General features: G+C 53.5%; 3 protein-coding genes across 3 annotated transcripts; 1 reads left to right on the top strand and 2 right to left on the bottom strand.

The window, feature by feature from the left end:
* Positions 1-1709: 1709 nt before the first annotated feature.
* Positions 1710-3443, bottom strand: GCG54_00009267 (Phytoene desaturase; the record flags this gene model as incomplete). Its single annotated transcript, XM_045409215.1, has 1 exon — positions 1710-3443. The coding sequence occupies one exon, from the start codon at positions 3441-3443 to the stop codon at positions 1710-1712; it is 1734 nt and encodes a 577-aa protein (XP_045256460.1).
* Positions 3444-5398: 1955 nt separating this feature from the next.
* Positions 5399-8721, top strand: GCG54_00009266 (Bifunctional lycopene cyclase/phytoene synthase; the record flags this gene model as incomplete). The annotated part of the gene is made up of 4 exons (XM_045409214.1): positions 5399-5421; positions 5472-6395; positions 6443-7223; positions 7663-8721. The coding sequence occupies 4 exons, from the start codon at positions 5399-5401 to the stop codon at positions 8719-8721; spliced, it is 2787 nt and encodes a 928-aa protein (XP_045256459.1).
* Positions 8722-9681: 960 nt separating this feature from the next.
* On the bottom strand, positions 9682-11812 carry GCG54_00009265 (putative cryptochrome DASH; the record flags this gene model as incomplete). Its single annotated transcript, XM_045409213.1, has 2 exons — positions 9682-11248; positions 11307-11812. The coding sequence occupies 2 exons, from the start codon at positions 11810-11812 to the stop codon at positions 9682-9684; spliced, it is 2073 nt and encodes a 690-aa protein (XP_045256458.1).
* Between the last annotated feature and the right edge of the window lie 11298 nt (positions 11813-23110).

The following is a 23110-nucleotide window of genomic DNA, read 5'->3' as shown; positions in this document are numbered from 1 at the left end:
AGTATTCTGATAACCGACTCCCAGACGGACGGGCTCCGATGCTCTTTAGAAATGCGGACTGGGAATCTCTCTACGACGTTTGTGCCCTGCCTTGGTTCAAGAGGCTTTGGGTGAAACAGGAGATCATTCTCGCAAAAGAAATTGCTATCTTGATGATAGGGAAGCGAGAGTTCACCTGGAACGACTTCAGTGGCGCCACTGGCTACGTAATCTATGTCGGATTGCCGATTTCAGATGCCTTGAGTGAGCGAAAACGACAAGATTTTGGCGAATTATTGAAAAACGCTTGGTCTACATTCACTCACGGTGAAAACCGGCACATCAATATTACCCTCGATCTTGTTAATGAGTGCGAATGTCTAGATCCACGAGACAAGATATACGGTATCTTGGGTCTTCATAGGAAAGGCTTGCAGATTGAGCCAAACTACAACAGAAGCCATCGGGACGTTTATACAGACTTTTCCCGAAAATACATGCAATCAACCAAGGGTATGGGAACCTTCGCCTTATGCGATACGGCGGATGATGCCACTTGGATGCATCCTACTTGGGTGCCAGACTTTACGAAAAGAATCCCTCAAATTTCTTACTGGCGTACTGGGAACGTTGCCGTAAATTCGAAGCCCGAGCATCACATCTTATCGAATGATTCCTGCAGAACCCTCGGTATCCATTGCGGCACCATCAGTCAATGTTCGTCGTTAGTAATGCCATACAAGGTTGTGCCAAGCACTTGCCTCGCAATTATCAAGTCTTGGATTCTGGATGCATCTTTCAATAAGGCCCAGCCTTTAAGCCAATCTTGGATTGATGAACTCGTGTGTACGATTTCGTTAGGTAACACCGAAGACAACAACACCGAGATCAGCTGGACTTTGTCGGAAGTGGCAGATATCCTACTCCGCGATATAGAGTGGTTTTCTCCCCAAGGACCTCGGAATGAAGAGGACGAATGGATTTTGATGACCAATCTTATAAGTTATGCCATCTGTGGTAACTTACTCGCGACAACTGCGGATGGTAAGTTCGTACTATCAATAGGAACTACCCAAGTAGAGGACGAAATCTATGTTTTGCCGGGTGAGGTTGTTCCGATTATTTTAAGGGCCGTTGAAGGCGGACGATATAGAGTCGTAGGACCATGTTTCATGCCGAGTCTGATGCGTCGCGAAGCTTTGCTGGGACAACTCCCGGAAGGATGGAAGGTGCGGTTTAGGAGGAGTCAGAGCAGGGAAATGGTGATTACCGACCCTGACGGTCAGACGCATGATGAAGACCCTCGTCTTGGAAAGTTGCCCCCGGGCTGGGAGCAATCAGAGCCTGATACCCATGGATATTTTTACTACAGAGAAGGACCTGATGGTCCATGGTCAATGTATGATCCTCGTCTAACTCCAGAAAGGTTGGCAGCTCGAGGGATCAAGTTCGAGGAGTTGATCATTGTGTGAAAATCATCCTGTACTACATATGTGGGTTCGCTCTCCATACAAATATTGTGGCCACTTGGGCGTCTTGTCAAGATTTTCTCTTCCAAAACTGTAAGAAATGTTAAGCCCCACACTTGTTGGCCGCTATTTGTCCTTGACTGCAGCAATCAGCACTTCTAAGGATTGGGGGCGTCTCAAGACACGATACTATATGCAAACATCACAGCCGAAGCGAACAAGTTGATAATCGGCCAACCTTATTCAACAATCTGTCTCTACCTAGCAAACATAACTTTGAACCGTCGGCAACATGATGAAATAGCCGATCGCCAAGAATAACCCAATCAGCAGAATAGCAACCTCCTCTGATCCAAAGTGGAAACCATACCGCACCGTATCCAATTTCTTGTTTCCCGGCGACGCCGACTGTGGCTGCAACATGCCGTTGAACCCCCTGGCCCACGGAACCTCCAACCTGCGGTCATCCAGAATCTGCTCCGCGGTGATCTTGGCTCCTGCCAACACGATCGGCACACCGGTTCCAGGATGTGTGCTAGCACCAACAAAGTAGGCATTATCCAGCCCCTCTGCACGAGTCTTCGGGCGGAAGGCCAGGACGTTGAAGAAGCCGTGGTTCAGGCCGAGAATCGCGCCCTTGTCGAGGTTGAACTTATCCTCCCACGTCAGGGGCGTGTTGACGATCTCGTGAGTGATCATGTCGCCGAGGTTCGGGCAGCCTGTGCGCTCGCTGACGATTGAGAGAATCATGGAACGCGCTTTGGAAACGATGGCATCCCAGTCCTTCTCATCCGTCGTCAGCCCGTCCTCGTTCTTTGAGCTTGAGAGGTGGCCGATGGGCACGAGGACGATGACGGTGTCCTTGCCCTCGGGCGCTGCGGAGGGGTCCACGCGGCTCGGGACGTTGACGTAGAAGCTGGGCTCATCGGGCAGTGAGTGACGCTTGAAGATTGCGTCGAAGGACTCTTGGTACTGCTCCGCCAGGAAGATGTTGTGCGTGGATAGCTCGGGGACCTTGCGGTCGAGGCACCAGTAGAAGGAGATTGAGCTGCAGCTGGGCTCCCTCTTCTGCAATGACTCGTAGTAGTTGGTGATTGTTGGTGTTTGAGGGAGGAGGTTGCCATAAGCGTAGACGAGGTCGGCGTTCACAACCACGACATCTGCAGTGAGTGACTCCCCTGATTCGAGAATGACGCCGGTCGCCTTTTGGCCGTCTGTGAGAACCTTTGATACTGGCGTGTTGAGGCGATATTTCACGCCCAGACTCTCACCAATACGAACCAGCGCCGCGACCACCGAGTGGAAGCCACCACGAGGATACCAAATTCCCTCCGCGAACTCGGTGTACTGCAAGAGGGAGTACGTCGCCGGCGCGTCAAACGGGGACATTCCCATGTACATGACAGCAAAGGTAAACACCCTCCTCAACCTCTCGGTCCAGAAATACCTGCTCGCCCTGCTCCAGATGCTCTCCAGCGGGTGCAGCGACACCACATGCCTCACGAACCGCGGCCTCGCCAGATTGATCAGCTTGCTAAAGTTCTTGTGCAGCACCTCGCGCACCGAGACCTCGTAGTGGGTGTGCGCCTCCCGCAACCACTGCAGGTAGCGCTCGAAGCCGTCCTTGCCCTCCCAGCGCTCAATCTGGGACTTCATGGCTGCGAGGTCGGAGGAGTGGCGGAAGAGCTCGCCGTCGTGGAACCAGATGTTGTAGTTTGTCTCGCAGCGCAGCAGGTCGACGCCGGCGTCCGCCATGGTGGTGTCGAGGTCGCGGAAGGTCTCGTGGAAGAGCTGGGGGAGCAGGAAGAGCGAGGGCCCCTGGTCGAAGCGGTGGCCCTCGTGGTGCATGAGGGAGCAGCGGCCGCCGGTGAAGGAGTTCTTTTCGAGGACGGTGACGGCGAAGCCTGCTTTGGCGAGGCGGGCGGCGAGGGCCACGCCGCCGGCGCCAGCGCCGACGACGATGGCCGTCTTGGGCTTCTCGCTGAGGGATGGCATTTTCAGTGATTGATTAGATATCTTGGAGGTGAGTAGGGAAGTCAAGCAAGGCTCCTGATTGAGATTATGCAGACGTAGATGAGATAGGAAGTCAACACACGCTCACATGCTCACGATGAGAGCTTGCATTGGAAGAAGGGGCTAGCATGGTAGATGGGCCTCGAGTGACATTCATAGTAGATAATTGTCCCGTCATTGACATCGAAACATGTGAGAAGACAACCTAGTCAATCCCTTCGCATGCCTTGGGGGTCCACAAAAGCTACGGGACGGGCAGGGGTGAGATCGCACGAGGACGGGGTCCGCATCGGCCGGTGCGGAAGAGTGATGACACCTCGACTCGGAGGAGGTTGACGACGTTGCACTTGGCAGATGGAGCATCCAGGTACACGACCCAACAGCCACTCAACTACTATGGAGTAAACTCTTTGCAGACCCGATTTCAGGCACATATCCGCAGAACCGGCAAGCTTCCGGCACCAAGAACACCAAGGTTGAGGCCTGGCGGCGCCAACGGCAGGGAGTGGCGTTGGCGTGTGGGAGCTATGGCCCCCTGGGAAGCTGAGGTTGGGTAAGGTGTGTGCTAGGTGAGGTGTGTGTGACATTGGGCAATGTCCAGGTGGAGGTGGTGCATCGCGATATCGATATATCGTATTCGTTGATCGGTGCGTCCATTCGGCCCATCAATGCCGTTGGAGACTTGAGGGAAAGTATCCCGCTCTAGGACACTTGAGACGGCCAATGCTCCCCTCTCGCCGTCACGTTTACAACAATTGAACACCCGAGACTGGGCTGGTAATTGGAGCGTAATGATTCACCCTCAGCTCACCTTTTTGGGGGGTCTCATACAAAAACAAAACAGCGCCCACCCGCAATTCGGTGTACGTTCCTCGCAATCGCGACCTGTCTCACTCGCTCTCCTGCCACGTTTGACACTGCCGTTGGCCTAGTCCTGCCTTCAAAAATAATTAGTCCTCATTCTCTCGCTGGGGCTTTTTCATCTCTAGCTCAATCAATGCTTCCTCCCGCCGGGCACTAACAAAAATCTTTGGGACCCGATCACACACAGAGATTCTGGACGAGGGTTGGACGGAAAGGATAGCCCAAGAATCCCATCTTTTTATCCGACGCGCATATGGTCGTCATAGACTTTGTTTCTTTTCGACGCACACCCGCAGCTCGCTCACTCCAGCCAATCCAGCCACCTGCACCTTACCTCACCTTAGCCTCCTGCAGCTGCAGCAAGCTCACCTCAACAATTCGAACGTCCCAAGCCTTGCCATCCCTACCTTGGCGTCCCCTTTTTTGATTGATCCTTCCAAGGTTCCCGCCCAATCCTGCGCGCGCCCTTTATCCGAATCCGGAAAGAAGCTCTATCGACCCGGGCTAACCAGCTCGCCTACCCGTCCAACCGTCCTCCCAAAGTCCGCGCCCTCTCCTCCCTTCGGTCTCGAAAATCAAGACGAGTCCGAGGGCCGAGAAACATTCAGCGGAGAAACGCTCCGGAGAGATCACGACACGTCTTCTTCTAGATGGTTTTTATCTGCGGCTCGGGATAATTCACCAGCTCCGACCGCTGGACCAGCCGATCCTTCCTTTGCCCGGTGTAAGGCAAGCACAACGGTGAGATCCACGGTTTTACCAACAAGACAAACAAGTGAAACCGGCAGCCCGCGTGGGTCATTTTACACCAGGCCATATCCCACTCACACATGCGTGTGTTTTTCGTCATTGCCTTGACTCCTGCCGCCATCTGATTTCTCAACTCAGCCACCTGTCCTACACTGGAGTGCCTTGCATTTCTTCCCGGACCGTCCACGGAAGGTACGGCTGCTGCGGGAGCCGTCGAAGAAACACATTCATTAATCGCCCACTGATCACCTCACGGCCGTCGTGCTTGCACTCGATGAGGGCCTTCTCACTTCTGAAATAAAGAATTCTCACAACAGTCCGAGATGGGTTACGATTACGCGCTGGTGTAAGTCTTTCGAAGCAGGTCTTGCGAGGCGCTCTCACTTACCTTTTCAGGCACATCAAGTACACCATCCCTCTAGCAGGGCTTCTCACCTTCTTTTCATATCCGCTCTTCACCCGCCTCGATGTCGTGAAGACGCTGTTCATCGTCACCATCGCCTTCGTGGCCACCATCCCTTGGGACTCATATCTCATCAGAACCGGCATCTGGACCTACCCGCCTAACGCCATTCTAGGCCCTACCCTCTTCAGCATCCCCCTCGAGGAGCTCTTCTTTTTCATCATCCAGACCTACATCACGGCCCAGCTCTACATTATTCTCAACAAGCCCGTCCTGCACGCTCAGTACCTCAACTCGCCAGCCACCCTCCCCAAATGGATCAAGAGTGGAAAGACCGTCGGCCAGGGCGTTCTTGCCGGCAGCATCGCGCTTGGTGCATGGCTCATCGCCAAGGAGGGTGAAGGAACGTATCTTGGCTTGATCCTCGTGTGGGCGTGCTCCTTCGCCCTCTTCATCTGGACCATCACCGCCCAGTTCCTACTCGCGCTGCCGCTGGCATGCACTGTCCTCCCCGTGATCCTCCCCACGGTCTACCTCTGGGTGGTCGACGAGATGGCGCTGGGACGTGGCACCTGGGCCATTGAGAGCGGCACCAAGCTCGAGTTCAAGCTCTTTGGCAGTTTGGAGATTGAAGAAGCTGTCTTCTTTCTGGTGACCAACATTCTCGTTGTCACTGGCATTGGCGCTTTTGACAAGGCCGTTGCCGTCTGCGATGCCTTTCCCGACATCTTTGACAAGCCCGCCGATGCTTTGTCCATGTCTTTGCTGCGAGCCAGAGTGCTTCCTTCGTCAAAGTACAACATGCAGCGCATCCTGGGTATCCGCCAAGCAGTGAGCAGGTTGGCAAAGAAGAGCCGCAGCTTTCACCTCGCCAGCTCTGTCTTTCCTGGCCGTCTCCGCATTGACCTGACTCTGCTGTAAGTTGGCTCCCCTGATCACAGAATCACTACTGACGAGATCATAGCTACTCATACTGCCGCCTCGCTGATGACCTTGTCGATGAAGCAGCAACCCCCCAAGAAGCAGCCGTCTGGATTTCCAAGCTTGACCGCCACCTAGCTCTGCTCTACAAAGATCCAGACTCTTCGTCGGCCCCTCTTGCCTCCCAGTATGCGGCAGAGAATTTTCCCGCGTCAGCCCTCTCCGCCCTGGACCTCCTGCCCGCCAACCTCATTCCCCGTGAGCCCTTGGCAGAGCTCCTCAAGGGCTTCGAGATGGATCTCCAGTTCAGCACGAACAGCTTCCCTATCGCCACCCCGGAAGACCTCGAGCTCTACGCCGCCCGCGTTGCCAGCACCGTCGGCCAGTCCTGTCTGGAACTCGTCTTCTGCCACTGCAAACACTCCCTGCCGCCGTACATGCAAGCCTACCTGCGTAACACGGCGCGCCAGATGGGTCTTGCGCTGCAGTTCGTGAACATCGCCCGCGACATCGCCGTCGACGCCAAGATCGGCCGTGTCTACCTCCCCACCTCCTGGCTCAAGGACGAGGGCCTCTCGCCGGAGGACGTCCTCAGGGACCCGCGCAGCGAGGGCGTCGCCAACGTGCGCCGCAAGATCCTCGCAAAGGCGTTCGAGCACTACGGCGAGGCCAGGGAGTCGATGAAGTGGATTCCCTCGGAGGCGCGCGGCCCCATGGTTGTCGCCGTAGAGAGCTACATGGAGATTGGCCGCGTGCTGGTCCGCAACGGCAATGCTGCGGCGGCGGACGGAACGGGACGGGCCACTGTGCCCAAGTCGCGACGGGTTTGGGTTGCTTGGAGCACGCTGATGGCGGCTTGAGTTTGGGGCCCTGTTTCTTCTTCACATTAGCAAGTTTGTGTTCGTAGCATTAGACGCATCGACGAGCATGCAAATTTCATAGCCAAAACATAAAAGTTGTCAACACAACGTGACTCAATCCGCAAAGTGACATGTCAATGGTGATTGGAGGATTAAACTACACAGAATAGGGAACAAAACAAAAGCGAAGGATTGCTTCGTCTGATCGCACGTCAAAGGTGACATCACAGCCCCCGGCTCCAGAAAAGCGTCCGTGCGCCGCGTCAATGCTTCACCGAGCTACACCGGATTAGAAGCTCCACCAAACCTCAAATTAAACCTCCAACAATCCACCATCGCCAGTTCGCACCCGTTTGCGCCGCCCTCATCGCATCGCGCAGCTCCCAACGCTGCCCCGTCGCAGCGCACACCTCCTCCTTCCACGAACCACACACAAACCGCCAAAATGATATCAAGGACACCGGCCCGCCGCCTCCTGCGCGACCTCACCAGGTCCCCGCGCACCCTCCGACCCTTCACGACAACCAGACCCTCCCTCCTCAAGCCGATCCCACCACAACCTCCCCAGCAGCCCCCTCAAAACGCAGCCGCCTCCGCCGCCCTCCAGAACCTCTCTCACCTCTCTCCCTCGCAAATCACCGCCCTCCTCTCCGCCAACACCACACCGACACCACCCACCCCGCCCCCGCAGTCCCGCCGCTCGATCCTCCTCCGCCGCGCCCTCTGGGCCCTCTTCTTCTTCCTCGCCGGCTACAAGCTCACCGCCGACCAAATCGCCTCCATCCGCTTCGCCACGCCCTTCCTCTACCCGCCCGCCGACTACGAGCCCGAAGACATCCCGATCTACCGCCAACAAGCCACCTACGAAGCCCTCGCCTCCGACCCGGGGCTGGACGCCATGGTCCCCGCCGCCGTCTCCGTCTCCGGCTCGCAGATCACCGTCCGGCCCACCGACTGGGACCACTGGGAGCCCTACGCCGATTTCTCGGACGCGCACCGCAAGACGCACCTCTGTGCCGGCGCGCTCAACAACCCAAACGCATTGGGGTTAGTGCACATGGTCTTCCGCCACCGGCTGACGGGCGAGCTCATCCTCGCCGTGGTCTTCGGGCAGGGCACGTCCGGCTGGCCGAGCGTCGTGCACGGCGGGATGCTGAGCACCATCATGGACGAGGCCATGGGCCGCCTCGCGGCGCTGAACTTCAGCGCCAACACGGCCGTGACGGCGAAGCTGGCCATGGACTTCAAGGAGCCCGTGACGCCTGGGTTCCTGTACAAGGTGCGCGTGCACGCCGTGCTGCCGGAGCTGCAGAAGGGGCCGGACGGCGAGGACAAGACGGATCGCAAGATGTGGATCTGCGGGCGCATGGAGGGGCCCGATGGGGAGATTGCGCTCGAGGCCAAGGGGTTGTTTGTCGTGCCGAAGGGAGTGGACGTCAAGCCTTTGGGGAAGAGGTTCTGAGCTAGTCGAGAGAGAGTGGTGGTTTCTTGGCGTTCTTTAGAGGGGGCAATGTGTTTGGACAAAGATTCCCCATGGCAAGGATGCTGTATGAGTAGATTTGTATAGAAGGTGGTGGGAGAGAGGAAAGTTGCCCTCATTTTGGGTTGAGAGATTGCTGCGTATGATGAGCAACATCAACCTAGATCTCGAGAGCCAAATCAGTCAAAATATCATGACGTTGCCTCATTATACTGTGCCTCTTTGAGCCTGTTTCTGTCGTTTACGTGAGCCCCCTGAGATTCTCGTCTACGTTCTTGTATTAATGACAACTCAAGCTCGTCTGGTGTAAGCAGAGACGTGACACCAGCTTGCCAGGTCGGAAAAGACTCGTGCAACGAGCAAAAGTTGCGGAAGACTTATGGGTGTTCAGGTAGCTAAAGAAAAGCAGTGTACCTGTCATTTGTTCGTTGGAGCGAATAGACATGGCATGATAAAAATTGAGGCTGTACAAAAAAGAAATTAACTCAAGTTCATGTATCCGCTGTTGTCGCGGCAGGTGCTATGGTACAGTTTCCAACGTATAAACACGCTTGACATCCCGGTCTAATAACCCATCCGTTTTAGTAACCCATGCCGATATCCTGGCAACTATTGAATGCAAGCCCTATCGAAATACTCCGGATCCACGTCGTACAAGAGGATCCCCATGCTACAATACGTTTCCTCATCCGTGTCCCGGACGAAGTCTTCATATCCCGGCTGGGACATTCGTTCGATTTCCAAAAGCCAGCAGTGGATACGATAGCACAGTTCATCCGACAGGATTCCTTTTGCTCTGGCTGTTTCTTGTGGGGTGGCGTAAAACTGAAAGCGTGTCTGCCGTCCTTTGCCACAACCACTCTCCTAGATGCTTGCTGCGGGATTGAGAACAGATTGTCCAATCCGGTTGTCCTTGCACTGAGGTGGAACGGAAGAATTCTCCTAAATAGGTGCTGTAGGATTGAGGGCAAACTGAGGTCTGGTTGGGCCCTGCTGCATGTAGTATGGGCTGTTGAAGCCTCCGCGGGAACCGTAGCTCCCGCGGCCACCTCGGTAGCCATTGGCACCACCGCGTCCTCGACTGCTCCCGTTGCCACGGTAGTTGCCGCGATAGTTAACATTCGGCCTGTATCCCTGAGGACCATCTGGGGGCGATCGTGACGCTGCCTGCCCACCGCCGTTTTGGCCTGCTGAACCCGGAGATGGTGCGTATCCGCCATTGGCACTACCTCCGTTGGGTGGACCGCGAGGTCCTCCTCCACCATGACCGCCGTTTTGGTTCCCACGCCCCCTTCTGCGGTTGGCGTACTGGCGACGGCCATTCTTTGGCTTGCCCTCAACTGAAAAGTCGATCTTCTTTACCGGATCTGTAACCATCTGATTGTCGCTCAACCCCAGACGCTCGAGGTCCTCATGAGACGTTGTGGATATCTGGAAGACATTCTCCAGCTTTTCAAGACCTCGAGTCTCCACGACCCAAGCCTTCACATATTCACCCTCCTTGTCATAGTCAAACGCTTGCTTAATGGGGTTGAAAATGCGATTGTCGCCTCGAGGGTCGTTACCCACTCCGGCAACGTATTGCCAGTTTGACCAGTTGGAGCTCACATCATAGTCGACGAGAAGATATTCGTACCACTCGGCACCATAACGCCAATCGATGCCCAGATGCTTGGTAAGGAAAGATGCCACATTTTGTCGAGCTCTGTTAGATGTGTAGCCAGTGTGGATTAATTCGCGCTGTGAGGCGTCGATCAGACCCATGCCGGTGGTACCCTCGAGAAACCTCTGCAATGTCTTCTTAATGTCGTCAACGGATGCGCCTAGGTTATCCTCAGTGATGACATGCTCAGCGTTGGCCGTCTTCCACTTGGGCGTATCGTCTTCCTTGAAGCCAGTGACGCGAAACAGCTTCTCCTGAAACTTCCTCGTGCACAACCGCATGTAGTCGCGCCACAGAAGCTCGAATCGGACCGCCTTAGTTCCGTCGTTCTCCCCCTTTCCGTACCCTAGTGTGTCCTTAAAATCCTCATTGGTGCCATCCTCGAACTGAACCAGGGCCTCGTGGATCTGCCGGGAGGTGAGACAACCGAGGGACAAGAAAGCTGACAGTTTGGTGCTGAAGTCGACGCCAAGTAGGCCGTTGCGCGTGTTCTTGTACTCGGTCATCGCCCCTGATTTAACGAGATGATGGAGGCGGCTGCGTGCCTCGCTCTCACCGCCATGGAACGGATGAACGGACTTTGCTTTCTCGGGAATCTTGGGATCGTCGGTAAAGGGGCTGGTCAGGGGTTTCAACAGTGTTGATTCCAACTTGCTGTAGTCATCGGACGGCACCTCGTAAGGGGAGCTCTGGAGAGGGAGAAAATTTTTGGGGTAGGGTTTGATGGCGCTCTTTTTGGGTTGCGGCAAGGTGGGCTTGGGCTTCTCTCGGAGAGGTTCTTGGGTCTTGCGGAAGGCGGTGAACACGTTGTCGAGATCTTCTGGGTTCTTCAAGCCTAGGTCACGGCTGAAGAGCGTTTGTTAGTATCGCCGCCACGCGTTGAATGTCCAAGCCGTCAACTTACTCGTCAATGAAATATTTCTCATCCAACCATGTTTTGAAGTTGACGCCGTGCTTGGAACAAGCCGCTGCTACGGCCTTCTCGTCTTTCTTCTCTTCGACAGCCTCCTCAGCCGTCATCCACACCGCACCGACTTTGTGCTTGCTGTCGGCAAAGCCTCGGAGAAGCTCATCGACGACGTCACCAAACATGCCTGCTCTCAAACACAGATCGCTACCAACCCCCTCGAGGGACTCCTTGAGGTTCCATACGGATTGGGCGATGAACTTCGTACGGTGAGGGCCGCATCTCCAAAATTTGCCAATCTCGCTGCGTGCCTCTGGGTACTTTGACTTGCTCCCGTCGCGGAGGAACCCTGAGATTTCGATCTGGTGTGCTGGGAAGATGTACACAGGAAGAACATGGGTGAAGCCATGATCAGAAGACGTTGCGAGATGGTGGAGGATGGGATTGTCCGCAATACGAAGGTCGTGCCGGAGCAGATAGATGAGAATGTTTGTAGCCGTCATGGTGGGCTACTGTTAAATAAATGTTGATACGTGAGGTCTTGCTAACGAGATGTTGCTGTCGACAATGCTCGGGGAAAGATTGTGATGGACTTTTGCGGATGTATGATCGGTTGATAGGGTTGTTGAAGGTGTTGATGGAGTGTTGATGAACAGCTATGGGGGAAGCAAAGGAACCCTCTGCCAGTAGAAAGCGACAGATGTGGGTTTTGTTGGAGTGATGATGGCCACAAAGTCTAGACCAAAGTCATGGCGTAAGAGAAGCCGTTAGATCTGTTTTAGTTCCCGACCAGCTGGAAAGCAGACTAGTCTTTGAGTCGCCACAGGAGGAACAGAGGAATAGATGCGGTAGGCAAGGTGTGTAAGGTAGGTAGGTAGGTAGGTAGGAGTAAAGAGAACTGCAGGCACGGATGGAAAACCGGGGGGAGGTAGGCGAGGGACGGGAGGGTAAGGATGTGCCTTCGACGATGGGCAGGGTTCCTTAGGGCAAGAGGAGACCAGGACCCGGCGTCTTTCGGGAGCAGGAGCAGGAGGGGAGGTTAGGTTCGCCCCGATTGGAATGACGCAGCTGCCGCTAAATCTCAATCCAGGGGTCTTGCCGCGATTGTTAGACGGTCGGACGATGAGGCTGCAAGCGCCGACGGCATCGATTTTTAGGTTAGATGATCGGGAAGAGATGGGAAAGCGTGGTGGACAGGAAGATCGGTTCTCTTTGTATCGTCTGTACTGCGTATCGAGTGGTAATGTACTTGCTTGCTTTTGGGTCCCTCTCTCCGCAGGACAGGACAAAACAGGACAGAATGAGTTTTAGGAAAAGCCGAGAGAGGAGCACAGGATGTGGGAGTATCCCGAATGGAGAAGCGCGGAATCGTTTACGCAGCCTGATCTCAAATGGACACCTCCCGAGGACTCTGACTGGGACTCATGGGACTTTCTTGCAGGGTCAAGCTTTCCTCGGCCAACAGAGCTCAACCCAGAAAGTTTGCGGCGTCGAGATGTGGAGTGGACCTGCGGCGTACGGCGTCGAGTATGGCAAGGCAATGTACTTGAGATGTGTCGTGTGCCTTTGCGAGTGATACTATAACCGGATAACCTTGACTTAGTCTAGGTAGGTTGTGCTGCTTGGTGAAAGGATAAGTCAAGACGGTTATGTCGAGGTGACGGGACGACAATTGCAGGTGGAGGCAGTGAGCAGAGAAAGGAGCCGTAGGAGAAGAGCCAATCTGTGGCGGCGGAGTGCTCGCCGATGCGCCTTTTGGTTTTAATCATGGCCATCCCCCGTCTGGGCCATGGGTGTGAGTGTGGTGGATTGGACCCTTAGATTTTCTTAAACCCTTTGGGCCTAGACCCCTGGCAACTCCGGCGCCCCTACAGACTCGAACCCCCTCGATTTGGAATGCCATGTCAGGCGATTCGGCAGGAAATTTGGCACGTTTGGCAAGTCGGCCGTTGCTCAATAATGCAAGGAGGGAGAGATGACGGGTGATGATGGGACATGAAGGACCAGACCAGGCCATGCGCCAGTCGGGGGAAAGCATGGAGGTCGGCATGGCATGGGGTTGAAGGACGACGGCGCAGGACGCACCAAGGGACGGGGAAAACAGTGCATTGGGAGTCGCACAATGTGATTGATCGAAAAGCCACAGCAGGAAAGCATGGATGCGTTGTTGCAGGCTGCCGCTTGGCTGGGCGAGGGGATGCAATGTCGATGGCTTGTCGATTGCGGCGGGATGGGAAAGACGACCTGGAGATCGAGCACAAGGGACGTGTGGACGTCCATGATGCAGAGATAAAGTCCGGGGTTGTCAAGATCGAGTCCACCTGAACGGATACCTGGGCCTGGAAAAGCGGGCCCCTGCCCTGCCACGGGGCCCAGTCCGACCACTGTGACGCCGCCAAACTCTTGCTCTTCCACCAGGAAAGAGCCATCGTCCATCCGTGCCTGCTGCTTTGTCACCTCTCATCTCGTCTTACCTGCTTCCATTGCCAACAGACAGAAGGAGCAGGCAGTTGATACCTCCTTCTAGTTTGTTGGTGTCTAATTGGGAAGGGAAGTAGGTACCCACGATTGCTCCTTGCCACGGCTGGTCATCAACACTTCGTATCAATCGCAGGCATGGGAAACGTCTCAATCACACTCACACTCACACTCACCACTCTCCCATGACGAGGATTCCCATCACATCCCAACATCCCATCATCCATCTACCTGCCGCCCCCGCTGTTCCGTCCATTATTATGCTCGTGTCAGGCTTTTCACCCGCCGCGCAACGCAGCAGACCCAAAGCCAACTGAACCTCTCTTCCCTGTCTGTCATGCAGGTCGCGATGGAGCTCGGGGCACGTTGCGGCTTCCTTTGCAAATGATGAATCATCGACACCACTACGCCGACTGCCCTACGAGGGCCACTCTTTTACACTTTGTATACTTTCATACTCTTGTGTTGATGCGCTTTGTTCCCAGCCGGGTTTCATTTGGCGGGTGCGCTGCGACTGGTCGATGCCCATTGGCAACAGCTGTTCCTGGCCCACGAACGCAGCCACTCGGCCGATCCATTGAAGAATGCCTGGTGACAGCAGACACCTTCAGCGCAGTCAGACAACCTATTCCTTCCTCTAGCTAACCTCTGCCGAAGACGCTCCCTCTGCACAACGAATGCCGTCGAGTCAGCCTCTACGCCGCACATCGTGTCAGCGCCAATCACCGCCAGAGTTGACAAGCTTTCCACATCTTTTCCGCCCGCTTCCTTTTTTTTTTTTTCCTTCCAGCTGCGTTGGTTGAACGAGACGAGCCGGGAGACTCTGAAATCGAAACGGGCCGCCGGAGAAGAAAGCACAGCTGAACGCAGCTTGGCACCCTACAGGTGCTTCTGCATCCTTCATCAGCCCAATGGTGAAATGCCATTCGCCAGCACCAGACAACTTTCCAGCTGGCCTAGGGTTTTAGCTCCAGTCTTTCCGCTGGCACAACCGGGCTAAATACATTAGGTTGCTGGCTGCAGCATACCTGAATTCGCCCTGCATTCACTGCCGATATTCAACACCTGTCGAGCCTTCTTTTCCTGGAGTCGGGCGTGCGTCTGCGGGCGCTCTTGAAGCTTTGGATCCGAGTTGCTGGATCTTTTGTGCGCCAGGAGTCAATCCGGGACTGCTCCGGAGACTTGTCCAGCGTCAAGTCTGGGTCACTTGCTGTCCCGCGTCTCTCGCTGCAAAGTCCCCTCACACAGTTGCTGGCAAGGTTGTGCAAATGCCTTACCTTATTTTGGATTACCTTCAATTACCTTACCTTACCCGAGGCATACACGGCCGCCGCTAGACGTCGAACCCCTGGCCACTGCAGTCTCTTACACCACTTCGATCTGCATTCACAGCTCGACCTGCCAGCATCACAGCTCCAGAGATCCCTCGCTCGCTGGCCCTGTCGTCCCAGCCAGCAGCGCCATAATTATGACCAAGTCTCGTAAGCATGCCCACTTACCGCCGGTCCGGGTGGCGAGCATCACACCGAATTAGCCGAACCCGCCGATGACAACCATGTCCGAGCTCGATCATCATGCACCATGCTCGATGCTCAGATGGCTTCATCGACAGCCAGCCTACCCGCCTGCGTCTGCCACGCTGTGCCATGCTCCGTTCCGCTAGCTTGGTCTGCCGTGCTCCCAGCCTTTGCTCCAAACCCTGGATCCCGGATCCTGAACCGGCAATCACTTCGGTACCAATGCTACAGAACCACCACGACGTGAACTGGCTTGGTTCTGGGCTCATGAGCAAAACGGCGCCCCGCCGCGCCCCATCCTGCGAACTCCCGCTGGAGCGCCGCAGTCACGGGTTTCACCATCGTCAACGTGGTTGTTGTTTCTTATTCCAGAAGTTTGTATGCGACGGCAACTTTGACACTGCCTGCCCGCGATGCGTGGCTCACGGCTGCAAGATCGATATCGGCGCCCGTTCTTCTCCTGGCTCTGTGCACAGACAAGACCAGTCTTACTCACCAATGCGCTGCAGGGTCTTCCAAAACGAGCTTCTTGCATCGTATCTCGCTTACAGAATAGCCGTCAGCCCTCGCCGTCGATCCAGGTGTGCTCAGAACAGTCTCACCATCGGGTGCTGCCGACCGGTATAATCCGCCCGGCCGCAGGAGCTGGTTCACGTCTCATTCCGCCCCGGTATTCTAGGCCCGCCCAAAACCGGTCACACCCGTCCTTACCACCGGGCCCGGACTTCCCGTCCCACATTTGTCGACGTCCGGATCGGGATTCTAGACCGACGCCAGAAACACCAATGTTTGACCATCCAACCGCACTTTGTTTTTCCTCAGCCATAGGGTTTTCTATCGCTTCTTCTATCGCCCCCAACATGTTCACCCTACGTACGTCACGCGAATGCTCATCTCCCGTGCTAGACAATTTTTCCACCCTCGTGGTGCCCCCACTGGAACACCCTTCTGCTGCAGGTCTTAGATCCAACGCTGCTGCAAGCAAGAACGTGCCTGGCATGCAACGCCCCCAATTGAGAGGGTTCGCCAATAATTTCTTTTTCCTCACGTCATTAGGCGAGCCCTTCGTTGTTCGTTCGCATACAAATCGCCTGATGCTCCCGACGCCTCACAGCGACCCGCTTGCATATCGATCGCGTTCCAGACATGTTGATCGGCCGGGTAAGACCGGTAATCCAAAATCGATCTCTCAGTGGTGCGCTTTCGAGTACAAAGCGCGGAGACTTGTCGAATTCTTGATTGCGAGCTAGGGATAACCAGAGCTGGACTTGCTGCCGGGCCGGCAATTGGCGGCGTCACGTCTGACGTCGCTTCGGGCGCTTGCCACGTGCGACTCCTCCAGTCAGAATGGCATTTGTTGTCATCGATGAAGCGAGACAGCAATTCGATCAACAGATCGACTTCGGCAACATAAATGTCATCATTTGCCTTGGCCAGCTGCCAATCGCCGCCAAACGCACCCAAGGTCCGGGTCATTCAGCATGCTCTGGCGGGACTGGCTGCGGATCTAGTATGCGTTCATAGACATTCTGACATAGGCATCGAGATTTAGGAGACTCTCGAGTGCATGCCTTGCGACAACACCATACCTCCGTCACACGATCTCTCGGCTCCAACGCCCCGAACATGGATCCTCAGTGGTTGGCACTTTTCGGTGCCGCTCGATCTTGCTCAATAGAAGACAACACAAGCTTGTACAATACGAGCAGGCTGCTCTTGAGTGGCAGTGGTATGTTGATTCCGTGACAGGATATTTCGTCGCCTCCTGCAAGGGTGATTGGCCGTTCTCAGCTGAGGTCGGTGTTCCTCTGAAATCCCGATGAACCGTGGGAGACGGCTATGCCTGTGAAGAAATCTCAAGTTTGACCAAAAGAAATGCCAAAAAATACTGCCTCCGGCAAACCTTGCAGCACCATACTGGGTGTGTTGTCCTGTCTCGGGAAACCTTGCGCTGAATGCTGTCCCCCCAGATGTACGGCATGTATTGCGTACATTCAAGGGGGTCACCTACCTTACAGAGTCTGATCTCTAACCTGATGCAACGCTGTTAGAGATCGGGGTCTTTGATGGACCAAGTCTACAAGGGCCGTAAAAAACAGAGTCTTCTATTGACAAACTGCCATTCCCTTGGCGATTGATTGTGGGCGCCGTCGTCGCCCTGCCTGAGGCAGGGGAGCGGAGGGAGCTGCAGGGACTCCAATGCCCTTCCCCCTATCAGTCTCCAAACTATACAGATATTATGCCTTTTACATTAATTATCCAGGCTGAATCCTCCGGCTTTGCTTTACACTCTATCCCGAAGCACCCCCTTTTAAAACTCAGAAGCTACAAACTGTCCGATCCGAAGCTTGACACCAATTACTGGGTGGCGAAGTTGGACGCCGGCTGTCGTCCTCGTCTGGCGTCTCTTGCCTTTGTGGGCTTTTTGCATGGTCCTATCTCTTCCCAACGACATAATCTTCGCCTCATAGCCCCAGCATTGCCAGTATCCCTCACACGAATATTGAACACCTGCAACGTGCAACACACCGTGCCCATTGCTTTTCTTTCGAGATCTCACTCTCGGCGTGTCACATTGCCCTCATGGGAGAGTTTGCTTCTCATCCGGCCTTTTAATCTCACGACCGCTGGCAACAAGACAATCGCGCACCGTAATCTGCCTAGTTCCTCGTTGTCTCGTGCGTGCGGAGATGTAAGGTCCATCGTGAGCCATCCACTGCCAGAATTCAGGCCTCTGTCCCGGGTATATATCCACTGAACACCTATCGGCAGTGATTACGAGTTGTAGAAACAGGAAATGCCTCGGGTACTGTCATTTGCGGCGGGGAAAAAAGCAGGTAACCCACCTTAGGACCCTATTGTCCTTCCTTTCGGCTGTCGAAGGCTCGGAAGAGCAAACCTCGGCGGTCGTCGTCTCCCGTCCCGGTCTCTTCCATCTTGTTCGCACCCTGCGGCGAGTTGGTCATGTCGCCAGATGATTCCCTCTGCTGCAAACCAGGCCGACGACCATTACGTCTGAGCAGATCACCATTGGGCTTTTACTCTGGCGAGAACATCGACATAACTTTGTTGTAGAATGTCATTTTGACTGTTTCCTTGATGTTTATTATAGTCGTTTGCTCGTGGCGATTGACGCTGTTCCAATACCACGCATCGTACCATCGGTACAAGGTCGAAGTCGACACGCATTGCCCACTTTGATGCCGTACCCGCCCGAAACCCTTTCAGAGGTTGGAAAAAGCTAACTCCTCATTGTGACGCGCGCGGTTGTTCATTCTCGTTGTCGACGGCGATATACGACAAGCCATCTATAAAACTGATCACGGAAAGATTTCGTTTCTCCCAAACGCCAAAATGATTTGCAAATCCGAGCCCGGTTCTGTACAGAATCATCAGAGTTCAAGAAACCTCCGAGCTTTCCCTATTCCATTCGTATGGTGGCCGAACATCGTGACCACGAACATCATCTTCCCCGCTGCTCTTCATCTCGAAGCTATTCGTCTGCAAGACTCCCCGTTCTTAGCCACAATACTCGTCCATTCTGTTCTTCGCAGAGTGCTCCAACTTGGTTATGTGCAGTGGGATCAGAGTATCAATCGCATGGTACGACTGCCTTGGATCAAACCCGGGTGGAAATGCATCGAATTAGCCGCCAGATTCTGGATACCAGGCGGCTTTTATTAACGGCACCTTTCGCAGGCTTCCGTGCCAGCCGAGTACACCGGTAGTTCGGCCCACGGCCACTTGAGAGTCACCTTGTTGATTGGGATTTGATATAGATTCCAGCGACCCTCTCTCTCCAAAGTTGCACACATGCAGCAATAGTTAACCCCTGCATATCAAGTGCATTTTGCGTTGTTGCTCTACCCAACCCAACATACTGGCAACACAAGTGATGCTTAGTATGCAGGAGACACCCTGCATCGCTCTCCCACCTTCCTACACTGTTCCGCACCCCTTTGTGATTATTCAATGAGATGAAGAGCTGCTGAACGAAGAAGATGTTATCACGGAATGGGGATCGCCGGCCGGCGGGTGGTTGTGGCTCTACTATCTGATCCCGTCAGAACTCCCCATACATCGCCAGGTTGAGGAAGAAACAGTATTTGTCAACTCTTTCCTTCAGGAAAAAATTCACGTCTCTTATTTACACAAGCTTAGCATGTGGCTTTAGTCCAGACGGCGATGGGAGGGCCTCTCTTGCTTCCTGGGTCCGGTTGATGAAGCTGAGCTGGAGCATATCGTGGACCGCCTTCGTATCTCGTTGACATTATGCTTACGTGGGTATGCTTGATCAGATGCTGAGAAAGTCCAACGCAAGTGCCTTGAACGCAATTGTTGCTTTCTGTCGTCTCTCGTACCCGCCTCTGGGAGGTTATCCCAACGTGTATCCCAATCTACTGTCAAGTTTACACCAAGCTGCGGATAGCTACCTAAGGTACTCTTTTGGTCATCACATCTACGACCCAGCATTTGTTGATGATGCCTTGGCTTCTTTCAAACACACAATATGAGACATGGATCACTCTGCAGCTTATTAGAATAGCAACTGACATTCAATTTATGTGTTCTTGCTCTGCCACTTCATACTTTACAGTAGAACGGTATAAAAGAACTTCCGATCTAGGACAACAGGTTACCGAACAAGATGACTGGATCCTTTGGCAAAAGATGTTTTCCAGTTTGAATAAATCGTGAAAAGTGATCATGTTCGCATTGAACCGATTTGTCTTTTTCCAGATCTCGGTAATATGACAGGGCTCTGTCAAGTCTTGCCCACCAGTGCCGTCGTTCACCTCTTGTCCGTGTCGATCTCAGATTTATTCTACCAAACCCTAACTCTTGTGACCTCTAGGATGCCGGAAGCTGGGCCGCCAGCGCATTGGTGGCTCTGGCGGAGGCGAGACCGAACTTGAACCCGGTAGCGTCGCCTCCTGCGTCGGCACATCCTTGCAAGCGTCACCGAGGCTTCATCTCTTTCTCTACATAGATTATCAGCATCCTGAGAACTTCTCTCATTTAAGTCGCACCACGAGATGAGCATACTCAGGCTACAGCTAGCTCCCTGATGGGGATTGGCAACCATTGCCATCAGGCTCTTCAGGGTATAAAAGAGTCGCTTCTATTCACAACCGTGTCTTTTCTTCGGTGGCCGAGATGTGTCTTCATGGCTGCCAATGCTTTTGTTGACTAGTCAGCTTTCTCACAGTTGAGATAGCTTTCCGATGCTCGTTTAATGATTTTCGGCGACTGACCAATACTTCAGCCCTTCTCTCCCGTCACTCCCGTCAACCCTTTCTGTGGTGTATTGTTCCGTTTAGCCAATAGTTGAAGCTCGGTCGTACCATGCGTATGAGGTTCGATTGAAAGTGACATCATGTAATTGGAGGAGGTTTCACTGGGTACCAGCAATCTGAGGACTTCATAATAGCCTTCAAGAAGACTATTCACGGGCTTTTGTCTGTCTGCGCATGAAGTTCTTTGATGCCTTGATCAAATCATGCTTCTACAGGGCTTCTGCGGCTGAATTGGAAGAGCCTGGGTCTCTTCGTTGACCAAGTGAACGACTGTACGACTTTGTGCGATATACTGACCGTTCGCTTTATTGCTCTTCCTATAAAGTCGAAGCGCCGCGTCACACTTTCAATATCCCTCCAGAATATTCTCCTTCCAGTGTCTACTTGCTTGAGATATCTTTCTGACACCGATGAATGCCTCTGCTGTAAGACCTGAAGCCACTGCCTTCCATGATGTTTCATCACGCAATACGTGCCACCGCCTTTCATCGTCCCGGACGTATAAGACTCTGTATTACAGTAAGAGCTCCTCCACATCGGTGGCAAATCAAACACTTAGTCGCACAACGGGTTTCACTCCAGATCGGAGACCAGCTTTACATCCACCTGTTCACCCATACATCATCTACATATGTCGACTATCACGTTGAATGCCGTGGTTTCTTGAGGAAACGAAGGGCCTTCACTCTAATCATCATTTTATACCAAGCGGGATGATCTACTAACAGTCTCTCACACATGTCCGTTCTGGACGCATATTTAATTGCCCGTTGATCCTCCTTCCAGCAGGCCAATGGGTTTACTCCGTATTTTCTTGATAGCCGATGTAAGTGGCTTTGAAAACGAGATAGCAGCGGATAAATCACATGTCGATGAAGAGGCGCTTGTAGTCCGACTGGTCTAATTTCAGTACGTACCGCCTTCTTTCAAAATCTCCTCGCGTTCATTCGCTATCATAGCCGAGAATATGTGCGTGATCCATATATTTGAAATAAATTTAGAAGAAAAGTTGAAGATGACATTCGTCGCGATGATGGTTGAGAATATAGAGAGTGCAGGGCACACATAGCTAGTCCGAACGTCTGGGCTGTTTCCATGTATTGTTGATCAGTCTCATTGGTGCTGTAACGAACAGTTCCCCTATTTATGAACTGTAAAGCCCCTCAGCGGGAGAGAAAAACGTATCATCGGGGTCACAAAAGTGCTAAGCCGCACAATATATAACACGGAGATGATCTCCAAAGCCCTCCGAAAAGCAAGCAAATCAAGGTTACGGCGTCCATGTTTCCAGATGATCGTCTTATCATGAGCGCCAATGCCACGGAGCATCCACGTTTCGTAGCTTCCGACCTAAGTCGACATGCGAAGCTTGGTAACCGATGATGGTATGAGCCCCTGGTGCCGTTATTCGTCATTATAGTATTCCGAGTGAGATGGTTCTAGCACGAAGGAGACCCATTGCTTCTACTCTGACAGTTAGGAGTAATTTCCGTAGCCGCTCAAGTCTTGACGGAGACTCTTCGTCGCACCAATGATACTCGCGCAGAGCATTCTGAAAAGATACGCTCCATTTTGAGTCATTTAATTTAGATATTTCCATCACTTTCATACCCTGCTTCAAAGTACAGAATGGAGCCTCGACTGCCGTCGTACCGAGATCACTTGATCCTCTCCCATCTCGTTCTCCGTCGCCTGCATTGGCTCATTACACGGCTCTTCTAGAACTCGCCATATTGATAGTGCTCATATTAGAATACACGGCTTGGATATTTCGGTAGTCCAGGCGAAGGTTATGTGCCAGACTGTCTCCCACACAGCGACTTGCACTAGAATTCCTAAACAAGAGAGACGCGATCTTCACACGATATTGAATTATCTACAGCAAGGATGGATTTCCAGATCGATCTGAATCAAATTGCCATACTATTGAAATCTCACTTCAGAGGTTTTGTAGATGTATCGCGGGCCGCAGGACGTTTGGAGCATCAACGTCACGTAACAGCCTGTTCGATGTAAAACGAGCAGCTCTTCGCAAAATGCTCATTTTCACACAAGAATTTAAGGGGATGATTTCCGACGAGTTTCAATCCGAAGCTGACAGGGTTTCATGTCTTTACCTTTTGGAAGTTCAAAATACGCATTGCTTCACTGGAACATGTCGTCGATACCTGCGCCACGTCCGCCCAGATGATGCGAGTATTCAGGCTAGGCAGAGACGTTATTCACCAACGGTGAAGAAGAACAGCTTTTCGATGAGTTGGAATCGATAAAAAAGAGTTATGGGAAATAGAGCCGGTGCCGCAATGGTTTCTCGCGTCAGACGTTGTACGTTGAGTGGTACCTAGTTCCAGGAACGTAGCCACACGCCGCCTAATACATTTCTGCCGCGGAAAGAATCTTGACGGATATCTTCATGTCGTTTCCTATTCAACACACCCTCAGTCACTTTAACAACCTGTCCATTCCGACAAGAGCGGCATCCGGGCTGGTGGCCGTTGATATCAGCCAC

Source organism: Colletotrichum gloeosporioides, assembly GCF_011800055.1.
Source record: "Colletotrichum gloeosporioides strain Lc1 chromosome Unknown consensus_117, whole genome shotgun sequence".
NCBI lineage: Eukaryota > Fungi > Ascomycota > Sordariomycetes > Glomerellales > Glomerellaceae > Colletotrichum > Colletotrichum gloeosporioides.
This window is presented reverse-complemented; position numbering and strand designations above follow the sequence as displayed.